Source organism: Urocitellus parryii, chromosome 2 (genome assembly GCF_045843805.1).
Source record: "Urocitellus parryii isolate mUroPar1 chromosome 2, mUroPar1.hap1, whole genome shotgun sequence".
Taxonomy (NCBI): Eukaryota; Metazoa; Chordata; class Mammalia; order Rodentia; family Sciuridae; genus Urocitellus; species Urocitellus parryii.
The window spans coordinates 170,149,379-170,163,760 of record NC_135532.1 but is presented as its reverse complement, the minus strand read 5'-3'; the positions used below and the strand labels follow the sequence as shown (position 1 = coordinate 170,163,760).

General features: G+C 36.1%; 1 protein-coding gene across 1 annotated transcript in view; it reads right to left on the bottom strand.

Annotated features, from left to right (window-relative positions):
- Slc49a4 (solute carrier family 49 member 4) overlaps window positions 1–14,382 on the bottom strand; it is a 110,427-nt gene that overhangs the window by 87,845 nt on the left and 8,200 nt on the right. Inside the window, exon 2 of the mRNA XM_026393974.2 lies at window positions 8,328–8,421. Coding sequence (XP_026249759.2) covers window positions 8,328–8,421 — 94 coding nt within the window. The remainder of the gene's footprint in view (window positions 1–8,327; window positions 8,422–14,382) is intronic.

Sequence of the window (14,382 nt, the reverse complement as noted above, 5' to 3'; positions counted from 1 at the left end):
TTGGTCCTTCAGACAAAAAGAAAATGATATTAGAAGGAAATGTGGGCACCAGGGATAAAGAGAAACCAACAAAATAATAAATATGTGGGTAAATACAAGAGGCCATTTTTCTCTGTTTGAGTTCTTTGAGATACATTTTCACCACTGAAAGGAAAAATTGAGAAAACATCTGGAACAGAACAAAAATTAAAATACAACTTATCAAAATTTGTGGATGCAATGAAAACATTTCTTAGAGAGTCATAGCATAAAATGCTTATGTTAGGTAAGAAGAGAATGCTCAGATCAATAAACTTCTACTTTCAGATAAAAATACAACAACAAAAATGAACAAAATGAACCCAAATCCAGCACAAGGAAAAAAAGATGAAAACTAACATCAGTGGCACTATACAAAAAGTACAGTATGGATGAAGTGGATAGTTTCTGGAGAAGTATGAATTACACAAGAACACAAACATTTAGATGGTCCAGGGACCATCAAGGAAATTAAGTTATTAATGGAAAAAGGTCCCCAAAGATCTTCAGTTACAGATAATATCCCTGGAGAATTATACCAAACATTTGAAGAAGAATTAGTACCAACTGTACAAAAACATTTCCAGTAGAAGAGAAAACAATTTGCAATGTGTGTTATGAAGCTGCTATTACTCAACCAGCAAACCAGAAAAAATGATGCCAGAATAAATCCATGAAAGAAGCCCAAGATTGGCCGACCAAAGTCCATCATGAATACAGACATGAATATCCCTATATAATGCTCTTTCTTGAAAAGCCAAGAAAGATACATGATGGTAAGGAAAGATGTAGAATAATTACATGGCAAAACTCATCACCTATTGATAAAAACTCTCAGATAGGTAGGATCCAGACACATTCAGAGTACCTACAAACCAAGGATGAAGGAAAACACTTGAAGTTAACTGGAAGAAAATGATACCTCTTCAATTCCCCTCCTCCAGGCGCTCACACAAGTGCTCATTCTCCTCCCTGGGCACATGGGTCACATTTCCTCCCGGAAGGGGCCGGCTCCTGCAGCCCAAGAAGCCCCGGAAGCTCCTGTGTTCAGAGCCAGGCCCCTGAGAACCACACTGAGAGGTTCCCAGGGGGCCCTGTGTGACCTTTTAGACGTCCTTGAAGAGGAAGACGAATGAGATCCAAGAGATTTCTGAGTGGATGGGGGTTCTGCACCTGCCCCATCCCACAGGTCCTCCCTCTGGCCACTCTCCATCTCTTGTTACCCCTACCTGTGTGAGTCACCGGGAGTGTGTCTGGGTCTCTAGAAGTGGAATGGGTGTTCCTGGGTGCACCTCCTTCCCTTCATGCTTCCCCACACCCTGCCAGAGGTGAGGCTGTGACCACCTGCTGGCTTGTGTCCTAACCACGTTGTCCCTCATGAATAAAGTCACATAATAAAGGTTTAAAAAAAAAAAAAAAGAAAATGATACCTCATTGACAGACATGGAACCATTTAAACGACTGTGGAATTCTTTTCAGAAATTAGGTAAGACAGAAGACAGTGAAGCGACAGTTTTAAAGTGCCCAAAGGGAAAACATAGGGAAACCAAAATCCACATATTAAAAATATTCTTCAGAAAGAAAGGAAAAATATATCTATCTTCATACAAAGAAAAACTAAGAGACAATAGATTTGTTAACAAAAATAATTTCTGGCATTCAGACAGGAAGGAAATGATACTGGAAGGAAATGTTTGGATGCAATGAAAACATTGCTTAGAGAGAGATTCATAGCATCAAATGCTTATGTTAGGCAAGAAGAACATTCTCGAATCAATAATCTAAACTCCCACTTTCAGAAACAAAAAATTATGATCAAAATAAACCCAAAACCAACATGAGGAGAAGAAAAAACAAAGGCAAAGACTAACCTAAGTAACACTGTACAAACCACACAATATGGACAAAGTGGGCAACTTCTGGAGAAGCCTGAACTACCACAAGAACATGAACACTTAGATGGTCCAGTGGCCATGAAAGTAATTAAATTCCTAATATGAAAAGCTGCAATTGTAATAATTGTATTTATTTTTTTTAAAGAGAGAGTGAGAGAGGAGAGAGAGAGAATTTTTAATATTTATTTTTTAGTTCTTGGCTGACACAACATCTTTGTTGAAATGTGGTGCTGAGGATAGAACCCGGGCCGCATGCATGCCAGACCAGCGCGCTACCACCTGAGCCACATTCCCAGCCCCAAAGAGCTCGCTGGCGTCCCTGGGTGGGCTGCAGTATTTAAATTTTACCAGCTGCACTGTAAAATTTTATGATACTACTTAAAAGAAATACTATATGAACAGAAAATAAAGTCTTGGGAACTATTCCTATATCTTTATAGATGAACACAAGAGGTTGAAAATTAAATTTATACCATCTTTTTATGAAAGATTCAATCCTGTGAACCCATTTCTATTTCCTATGTGTCCTATCTTGGTTTACATTTCTTTATGAGTTTTACTTCTCTTCATATGATCTTCTCCACCATCATGCAGAATGAAATCTTTACTTCTAATATTTTATATGTAGAAATGATATAAGGGATAAGAATGGAAATCAATAATAGCATAAATGGCCCCAAGCAGATTAAAGGCTAACATAAATATTAATAGAAACCTTTAAAGAATGCATCATTGAATTTAAGCTTATATTGAAATTTATATTTAAAAACTGTGAATCTTAAAAAAATACATTCTGTGGATATTTGAAAATTAAGACTGTCTCAAAATCAATAATGAAAGTTATGTGTTCAGACCTAACTGAGAACGATGGGAAATGATGACTAACTTTCTACAGGAACCTGAATTATTTTTCTATCTTCCTTTTAAAATACTTGTACCCTGAATTTCCTGAAAAGAGAACATATTTTGAAAATTAAAAAATGAATATCCACTTCGAAACTGAAAATTTCTCTTGCAAACAGATGTCAACATCTTATTGCTAAAATCTACTTCCCCCTTCTGTTGTATTCTCTGTTAACAGAACTAACAGTTTCACGGTCTAGACTGGAGACTCAACCATGTTGCCTCCAATCTCTTTCTCAGGTTCTCACTTGCATCTGTGTCACTGTCTCCATTCCCACAACTTTCATGGCAAGAAGGCATTTTGGATTCTTCTTCCTTTTCTTTCCCACTCATGGGCCATCACAAATTCTCCAAAATATAACAATCAGAATTTGGCTACTTCTCACACCACCACTGCAACCCTAATGGCCCAAACCACTATCATCTCTCACCTGGTTTATTGACTGGTTTTCAACTGGTCTCCTTGCCTATGTTGGTGGCCTGCAGCTGCAGTCTCTTCCCCATACAACAGTCTATAACCAGGATACTCCTCAGCTTAAATACTCCAGTGATTTCCTAGCTTAGAGGAAGAAGTTCTCACAAGAGCTGACAAGGTCTTAAAGATTGGATCCCAACTTGCCACCACCACCCATAACTGCTCTACCCTCAGGCTTTATGCTTCCCATGAAGTCACTCATTTATCTCCAGCCACAATGGCCTCCCTTCCAGGTATGCTCTTTCCCCCTCTAGTCTGTTTACACTGTGGTTCTCTCTACACAGAATGCTAATCTCTTAGATACTACATCATCTATAATTTCCTTCCAGTTTTTACCCCAGAGGATTATCTTCCCAATAAGGTCTTCCTGAAATCTCCCCATCCTTTCCTCAACATTTCAAAGCTTTCTTTCTTATTCTATTTCCCCCTACTCCTTATAATATAAATCACTTACTTATCTAGCTTACTGTCAGTCTCCCCTAATCGACAAGGTAGGAATTTTTATCTATTTTGCTCACTCTTGTACTTCCAATTATAGCAGAGAGTGTGGCACATAGTAGGAACCCACTGAATTTTGTTGAATGCATGAATTAATGAATAAGTGAGTAAATAAACAAAAGAATGACTTCAGCTTGGGCTTTCACTGCATCTTTCCTGTCTTCTGATGGTAGTCTCTACTTGCTGAAATCAACCCCACATTCTTCCATCAGGAGTTTTCTTAACACAGGTTTGATACTATCACTTCTCTGTATAAGAATTGAAGTGGCTTTCACCTTGCCAGGGAAGATAGAACAATTCTCCAGGATGATATTAATAACTTTCATCATCAGAATATCCTTTTCTAACCTCATCTTTTTATATCCATTCTTACACCTTAGTCTATAGACCAGAGTCACCCAAATTTAAATAATTTATGGATCTTATTAAAAGGGAAAATATTTCTCAAGGACTCTCAAGGCCATATCCAAGGACTTCAGTTTGAGAAACATCAATTTAAGTAATTTATAGACTAATCAATATAAATATATTTTTATTGCAGATTATTACTGGTAAAATAATTTTAATATCATAAGCAAAGTGAGAACAAAATCTTAAAATCTTTTTTTTTAAAGAGAGAGTGAGAGAGGAGAGAGAGAGAGAGAGAGAGAATTTTTAATATTTATTTTTTAGTTCTCGGCGGACACAGCATCTCTGCTGGTATGTGGTGCTGAGGATCCAACCCTGGCCGCACGCATGCCAGACGAGCATGCTACCGCCTGAGCCACATTCCCAGCCCACTTAAAATCTTTATATACCTTGCATCCCACAAGAATAAGTCCATGGACCCCAGTTTCGAACACTGCTACACACACATTAAACTACCTATCCATCCCAGAAAAGGCCTCTGTTTTCTGTCTTCTATGGGCCTTCACTCCTGCTGTTCCCCAATTTGGAATATCATTCCCCTAATGATGGTTCTCAAAATTCCATTTATCAAAAAAGGAAATATCATGAAAGACACTATTGAAAAACAGATGATAATCAGAAATTATTTTGAAAATTTATACTCTAAGAAAATAGAAAATCTTAAAGATAAGATTTTTCCATTCTACCTAAATTGAATCAGGAAGACATGGAAAATTTAAACAGATCAATTTCAAACAAGGAAACTGAAGAGACCATCAAAAGCCTACAAACTAAGAAAAGCCCAGGACCAGACGGTTTCTCAGCCAAGTTCTACCATACCTTCAAAGAAGAACTAACATCAATCCTCCTCAAATTATTCCATGAAACAGAAAAGGAAGGAAACCTTCCAAACTTATTCTATGAAGCTAGTATCACCCTGATACCAAACACAAACAAAAACACATTAAGGAAAACAAAAAAACTTCAGACCAATATCCCTGATGAACACAGATGCAAAATTTCTTTTTTTTTTTTTTTTTAAAGAGAGGGGAGAGAGAGAGAGAGAGAGAGAGAGAGAGAGAGAGAGAGAGATTTTTTAATATTTATTTTTTAGTTTTTGGCAGACACAACATCTTGGTTTTGTACGTGGTGCTGAGGATCGAACCCGGGCCGCACGCATGCCAGGTGAGCGCACTACCGCTTGAGCCACATCCCCAGCCCCCAAAAATTCTTAATAAAATACTAAAAAATTGCATACAAACACATATTAAAAAGATTGTGCACTATGATCAAGTGGGGTTCATCCCAGGGATGCAAGGATGGTTCAACATATGGAAATTGGTAAATACAACTCATCACATCAATAGACTTAAAGACAAGAATCACAAGATTATCCCAATAGATGCAGAAAAAGCATTTGACAAAATACAACATTCATTCATGATCGAAACACTAGAAAAACCAGGGATTGCAGGAACATACCTCAACATTGTAAAAGCTATATATGTTAAGCTCAAGGCCAATATCATTCTAAATGAAGAAAATATGGAAAACATTCCCTCTAAAAACTGGGATAAGACAGGGATGCTCTCTTTCACCACTTCTATTCAACACAGTCCTTGAAACTCTAGCCAGAGCAATTAGTCAGAAGAAAGAAATTAAAGGGATATTAACAGGAAAAGAGAACTCAAACTAGCTCTATTTGCCAATGACATGACTCTAGATTTAGAAGACCCAATAAACTCCACCAAAAAACTTCTAGAACTCATAAATGAATTCAGCAAGGTAGCAGGATATAAAATCAACACCCATAAACCAATTGTGTTCCTATATATCAGTGATGAATCAACTGATATATAAACTGATATATAAAGAGAAATTAGGAAAACTACCCCACTGACAATAGTCTCAAGGAAAATAAAATATTTGGGAATCAATCTAACAAAAAAGGTGAAATAGCTCTACAATGAAAACTACAGAACACTAAAGAAAGAAATCGAAGAAGACTTTAGAAGATGAAAAGACCTCCCATGGTATTGGATAGGCAGAATTAACATTGTCAAAATGGCAATACTACCAAAAGCTCTAGATAGATTTAATGCAATTCCTATTGAAATCCCAACGGTGTTCTTTATAAAAATAGAAAAAGCAGTCATGAAATTCATTTGGAAAAATAAGAGACCCAGATTAGTCAAAGCAATCCTTAGCAAGAAAAGTGAAGCAGGAGGCATCATAACCAGACTTTAAATTATACTACAGAGCTATAGTAACAAAACCAGCATGGTATTGGCACCAAAACAGACATGTAGATCAACGCAACAGAATAGAAGATACAGAGACAAACCCACATAAATACAGTTATCTCATACTAGACAAAGGTGCCATAAACATACATTGGAGAAAAGAGAACCTCTTCAACAAATGGTGCTGACAAAACTGGAAATCCATAAGCAGCAAAATGAAATTAAAACCCTATCTCTCACCCTGTACAAAACTCAACTCAAAGTGGACTAAGAACCTAGGCATTAGACCAGAGACCCTGTGCCTGAGAGAAGAAAAAGTAGGCCCAAATCTCCATCATATCCACTTAGGAATCAATTTCCTTTACAAGACTCCTAAAGAGCAACAAGTAAAATCAAGAATCAATAAATGATATGGTATCAAACTAAAAAGCTTCTTTACAGCAAAGGAAACAATCAAGAATGTGAAGACAGAATCTACAGAGTGGGAGAAAATCTTTGCCACCTGCACCTCAGATACAGCATTAATATCCAGGACATATAAAGAACACAAAAAAATTAACTCCAAAAGAGCAAATTACCAATCAATAAATGGGTAAAAGAACTGAACAGGCACTTCACATCAGAAATACAATTAGTCAACAAATCTACGAGAAAAATATTCACCATCTCTAGCAATTAGAGAAATAAAAATTAAGACTACAGTGAGATTTCATATCAGTCCAATCAGAATGGCAACTAAAGAACACAAGTAACAATAAATGTTGGTGAAGATGTGGGGGAAAAGATACATTCATACATTGCTGTTTGTAAACTGATGCAACCACTCTGGAAAACAGTATGGAGATTCCACAGAAAACTAGGGATGGAACCACCATTTGACCCAGTTATCCTACTCCTCAGCATATACCCAAAGAAGTTATAATCAGCATATTATAGTGATGCGGCCACATCAATGTTTCTAACAGCTCAATTCACAATAGCTAAGCTATGGAGCCAACCTAGGTGCTCTTCAACAGATGAATGGATAAAAAATTGTGGTATATATACACAATAGAATATTAATCAGCCATGAAGAAAAATGAAATTATGGCATTTGCTGGTAAATGAATGGATTTGGAGACTAATCATGTTAAGTGAAATAAGCCAATCACCTACAACCAAAGGCCAAATGTTTTCTCTGATATGCAATGCTAAAACACAATAAGGGGTGGAGGGAAGAGAAGTTCATTGGATTAGACAAAGGGGAATGAAGGGGTGGGTAGAAATAGAAAAGACAGTAGAATGAATCAGACATAACTTTCCTATGTTCATGTATGAATACACAATCAATATAACTCCACATCATGTACAATTATAAGTAGGGGAAGTTATACTCCATGTATGTATAATATGTCAAAATACATTCTACTGTCATGTATAACTAACAAGAACAAATTAAAAATAAATAAAAATTCTATTCATCATTCAGTGCCTAGTTTGACTCCTTCAAAAAAACTTCTTTCTGATACCCTCAGCTAAAACTTTTCCTTGTTTCATGGGGTAATTTTATACCTCTTCTATGTGTGTGTGTGTGTGTGTGTATATATACACACACACACACACACACACACACACACACACACTCTCTCTCTTACAGAGTGTATTCTATCATGGTTATTATAGCTTCAGAAGAGTATGAAAATTAACTTGTTCTTTTAGTTCCACAACAATTGGTATAGTGCCTTACATATGACAAGAAACTGAACAAATCATCACTTAGGGTAAAAAAATAAATGCTTCTACAAAGTAACCCTCCACTGACCATAAAAATGTAACTGTTTATTAAAAACTTACAATTAAACATATACTATGTGCTTATAATAAAAGATAAAAATGCAGGAAAAATTTTTTAAAACTTAGAGGATTTACCGTCTTTTCAGCATTAAGTCTGATATAGGTATGCATCTTAGACCAGTTCCCAAAACCATAAGGAACGACGTCAGAAGCACAGTCACCCGAAGTCCTATAAAGAAACCAAAACATCCATATTAGTCTCTATTTTCACTTAAATAAATTCAAGGTTAAAAATAAATGTTTTTCTTACTAATGACTAATGTAATAAATATTATAGTCTAATATTATGACTCTTCTCTATAACCCCCAACATGAAAAAGGAATACAAACAACCCTACATGCTGAAAACGAAATGATTTTAATTTTAATAGAAAACTGGAATTATTATATTAATGATAAAACTCTTATTTTACAAAATGAATATATAGAATATTTTGTTCAACTATAATAGTAAAAATATAGAAAATAATTTTAAAAGACTAGATATTTTAACTTTGTATCTCCAATATAAAAATTCTAATTTTTAAATGTAAGGAGCTAATAAAAAAAACCTCTATTCTGTCCCTAAAGAGTATTTTAATGTGACAGATTATTACTATTTTTATTGGTGTACTGTGACTAGGTGTTTTGGGGGGGTGGATAGGTACGGGGAATTGAATTCAGGGGCACTTGATCACTGAGCAACATTCTCAGCTCTATTTTGATTTTATTTAAAGACAGGATCTCACTGAGTTACCTAGGGCCTTGCTAAGTTGCTAAGGCTGGCTTTGACTCAAGAACTTGCCATGCTCCTGCCTCAGCCTTCCCAGCGGCTGGGATTTCAGGCATGTGCCACCAAGCCCAGATGCAATTAAGTTTTAATTTAATTAACTATATTAATTTAAATTTTCTCAAAAAAAGTAACTGGCCAACTACATATTTTATCTAATAATCAGGACAAACTCATACTAATGCTTGTTATGGGGTCATAGAAAATAATCCCTTATGGGCTGGGTATGTGGCTCAAGCGGTAGCGCGCTCGCCTGGCATGCGCGGGGCGCTGGGTTCGATCCTCAGGCACCACACACAAATAAAGATGTTGTGTCCACCGAAAACTAAACAATAAATATTAAAAAATTCTCTCTCCCTCTCTTAGAAAAAAAAAAGAAAGAAAATAATCCCTTAGGACTCTGTGATTAATACAATAACAGTTTTCTAAATTTTTTTTTAATTTATCAGATGGTTTTCAGCTTAAAGGATAATGGTGTTAAAAAATAAAAAGCATGGCTTAGAACTTCAGAAAATAATATGCATTCAAATATAATCAGTTACTTTTAAAATGTATGCCAATGTTAGTCATGTGGATAAAAGGGGCAAAAAAGAATATACAAATATGTTTGGTGTACAAACAAGGTAACCAGAAATAGACACAATACTGACAGGATAACTAATGGAACTCTGTCTTCCTACTGTTGGAATGCAATACATTTGTTAATACTGAACTAATATTATCTTACTGTTTGTGGCAGCCACACCACACAGGTGGCTTATAACAAGTCTGGGTACAGATGGTCACAACCTTCAATTTTTTTCCCAAATCCAGTTATCACCTTGAAACCATTTCATATGAACAATGAACCTAAATGATTAATGCAATGTTCGGTTTTTTCCAGAAAAAAAAAAATTTATTTTGGTAGAGAGTATGGGGTTAAACGTTTGGTTTTCACAAGGCTTCTTCAATTTTGAGTCAACAAAATTATAATTACACATGTCAAACACAGCAAGGAAAATAAATTTGAGATCCAGATTAGGCAGATAAATGCTACACTAAGAATAATTTGTGATATCAACTGAGTTAACTTTATAATATTCTTATATAATCTGAATATTATAAATATAATTTGGCAGAAGAAATACCACAGATAATTGTGCTTCTCTGCAACAAGTAATGCATACATATTGCTCATTTACTGCTTCTACTAACAAAGCATAGATTTTAAAACCACATTATAGCCACAGGAAATAGAATGTAATTAATGAAAAGTACATACACAGTGATAAATATCCTAAAATTGCAAACATTGATCTTATAAGGTTATACGAAAAGGAATTTTATAGATTTGGGAGCCTAAAAAGCTTACATTATACATAATGCTTATGTTTTCCTAAATATTTTGTAATTAAGGTAAGAGCCAGGAAACATGTAGTGGGGCATTGTTTACAGCCATATGGTCCAAATAACCAAGATTTTCATTGTTACTACTAAAGGCTAACACACTTTTTACTAAATTGTGCTTTTTAATCAAATGCATGACAATATAATAGCTACTATAAACTTTAAAGAATGAAGAAGTTGTGAAAAGCTGATTAAAACAATCTTACACAGCATGGAAGCTTTCTTGTTTAATTGTTGCCAAGTGTTGCTTAATCTATCCCAGTTAGGTACCCAATCTTGAATGGAATGCTTTCTTCATGTTACTCATACTTGGACATGGCATGAATGTAATTCCATGTAATCAAAAAGATGTCATCTCACCCAGGGACGAGAAGTTATAAGGACTCCAGCAAAACAGTAGACTGTACTGCTAATCATATAAAAGTATAGTACATACAATAGGTATAGTATATATAATATTAGACACTGATAATAAATGGTTTGTGTTCACTATTCGAAAAAAATAGTCATGTAGATCTTCTATATAGGCATATTTCAAAGGTCACAGTATTGGGATATGAATACAAATACCATGATGAAAAATATTATCAGAACAATTTCATTACACAAGAATAATTGAAAATAAAAATAAATCAATATGGCACCCAGACACTGCAGGAAGCTTCCTTTCAATAGATGAGATAGTTCCTTTTACTGGGTACCCACTAGATATAGAAGTGTAAATCTCCATAAACACATACACGAAGCAGGGAATAGTCAGCTGCTGCCACAAAGCTCACCTGGGAGGACCATCCTTGCCCAGGCTCCATAATTCCATCTGATGGAATGAAGACAAGCTCTTCTGCTCCTGACAATATTCTCTCCTCGATCCCTACAATGTCACAGTCTTCCCACCCCAATTCACCTTGGAGAACATCAAGACTAATCACATTATATTGGACATAAGCACTCTAAAATGCACAGGTCATCCTTAACCCAGGATACGTTTCTGCATCCCTTAATCTGACCTCATCTCTACTACCCTCCAACTCCAGAAGCCTTTCCCCCACACCTTCTGGAGGGCTCAGTCATTATCAGTATAACATGAACATTCCCAAGTTTGTCTCCAAATGGTATCTCCACCTTCTTATTTCCACTTAGGTATCTTCTCTGCTTCCCAACCTCCCAATCACTGTTACTCTCTATCCCAAAATTCTCCAGTCTTTTTTGCTCTCATGCTTAAAAGATGGTTTTTTTCATCATTGGTTTTAAGCAATATGATTATGATGTGTTTTTATGTAGTTTCTTCATGTTTCTTCTGCTGGGATTTCTAGATATGAGAGGTTATAGTTATTATAAAGTACAGACATTTTTTTGCCACTATTACTTCAAAAAAATCTCTCCCTCTTTTTTTTTTTTTTTCCCTATCACTCCTTCTTGTTCTATGCCTTTCTCACTTACCTCTTGTCTTCTGGGGCTCCAATGATATGTATATTGGGCCACATAAAACTGCCCCACAGCTCACTGTTGGTCATGTTTTTTGTTTGTTTGTTTGTTGCTAGTCTTTATTTCTCTGTGTTCCACTCTGGATAGGTTCTGTTGCTAAACCTTCACACTCAAGCTGATCTTTTCTTTTGCAACATTGAATCTCCTGTTAAAACCTACATGATCAATTTAAAATTTTCATCCGTAGAAGTTTGATGTTGATCTTTTTATGTTTTATTTTTACATTTTTGGCAGTACTGGGGACTGAACCCAGTCACTCTACCACTGAACTATATCCTCAGCTTTTTATTTTAAAAATTTGAGACAGGGTCTTGCTAAATTGTCCAGGCTGGCCTCAAACTTGAAATCCTTTTGCCTCAGCCTCCCAAGTAGCTGGGATTACAAGTGTGCACCACCAAGCACATCTCTTCCTAGGTTTTCTATGTCTCTTCTTACCATGCTCAAGCCTTCTTCAATCCCCTACTTACAGAAGTTTTTTCCATTCTGACCCTTGGGAATATGAACTGTTCCAGCCACATGTGAACTTTGGGAACTCTACTGCCTGCTCCTCTCCAATCTTGGGTAGTTTCCTCACATGTACCTGTGCTCAGGTGAAGACTCAAGAGGCACTCCCTATAGACCCACAACTTTCTCTGAGATTCTTCCTCTCTGGGACTCTGTCCCAAGACTCCAGTTACACTGGCCTTTTCCAATTCTTAACTTTTTGTCCTCAACTTAAGAAAACTGCAGGGTTTTGTCTGGTATCCCATTTCTCTGTTGCTACCTGGAAATTCTATCTAGGTAGTAGAATGAAGCAATGGTAGGGATCATCATTCTGCCTTCTCCATTGTCCAGTGTCTGAGAACCACCATTTCATTCATATAAATATGTGTGTGTGTTTATGTATGTATGTATGTATGTATGTATGTTTTAGCTGTTTAAGATGAAAGGATAAACTCATATTTTTCCCTCATGGCCTATTCTGTGTGTAATCACAGCCATTACTCTGTGCTGTAATTGTCTACAGACCACCAAACACCTGCCTCCAGGTCACTCACCCCCACTGCTTTAAAGATGTCTTGGCTCATTATTACTTCTTGGGACACCACACTTTCACAAATCTGTTGATTTCAATACCCACTGATGGATTTTTCAATATCCTGACCTCTTATTCCATGACCATGTTTAACCTACTTTGGTTGTCCACACTTTCAATTACACTCTGACCATACATTTACCATAATTGTATCTACAATTTAATCTCAATCCCAAGCATCCCATTCTTCAACCATCCTCCTCTTCTTCCCACTCATTTCCTCTCATATACTAAGATGACAATTATTTTTTTAAATTGTTTTATTTATTTGTTCTAATCAGTTTTACATTATAGCTGAATGCTCTTCAATTGATTGTACACAAATGGAGTACAATTTTTCACTCCTCTGGTTGAACACAAAGTAGAGTCACACCATTTGTGCAATCATACATGTACCTAGGGTAATGATGTCTGTTTCATTCTACCATCTTTGCTATCCTCATGCCGCCTCCCCTCCCCTTTGGCCAATCCAAAGTTCCTCCACTCATCCCATGCCCCCCCCCATTAATGGATTAGCATACACTTGTCACAGAGAACATTTGACCTTTGGTTTTTTGGAATTGGCTTACTTCTCTTAGCATGATATTCTCTAACTCCATCCATTTGCCTGCAAATGACATAATTTTATTCTCTTTTATTGCTGAGTAATATTACATTGTTTATATATACCACAGTTTCTTTATCCATTCATCTACTGAAGGACATCTAGATTGGTTCTACAGTTTAGCTATTGTGCATTGAGCTGCTATGAACTTTGATGTGGCTACATCACTGTAATATGCTGTTTTTACATCCTTTGAGTATAGACCAAGGAGTGGGATAGCTGGATCAAATGGTGGTTCCATTCCAAGTCTTTTTAAGAAATTTCCATACTACTTTCCAGATTGGTTACACCAATTTGCAGTCCCACCAGCAATGTATGAGTGTGCCTTTCCCCCCACATTCTTGCCAACACTGATTGTTGCTAGTATTCTTGATAACTGCCATTCTGACTGGAGTGAGATGAAATCTTAGCGTGGTTTCGATCTGCATTTCTCTAATTACTAGAGATGTTGAACATTTTTTCATATATTTGTTGATTGATTGCATATCTTCTTCTGAGAAGTATTTGTTCAGTTCCTTAGCCCATTTATTGATTTGATTGGGTTGTTTGTTTTATTGATGTTAAATTTTTTGAGTTCTTTATATATATTGAGATTAATGCTGTATTTGATGTGTGTGTGGTAAAAATTTGCTCACATACTGTAGGCTCTCCACCTCATTGATTGTTTCTTTTGCTGAGAAGAAGCTTTTTAGTTTGATGCATTCCATTTATTGATTCTTAATTTTTTTTCTTATGCTATAGGAGTCTTGTTAAGGAAGTTGGGGTCTACTCCGACACGATGAAGATTCGGGCCTACTTTTTCCTTTAGTAG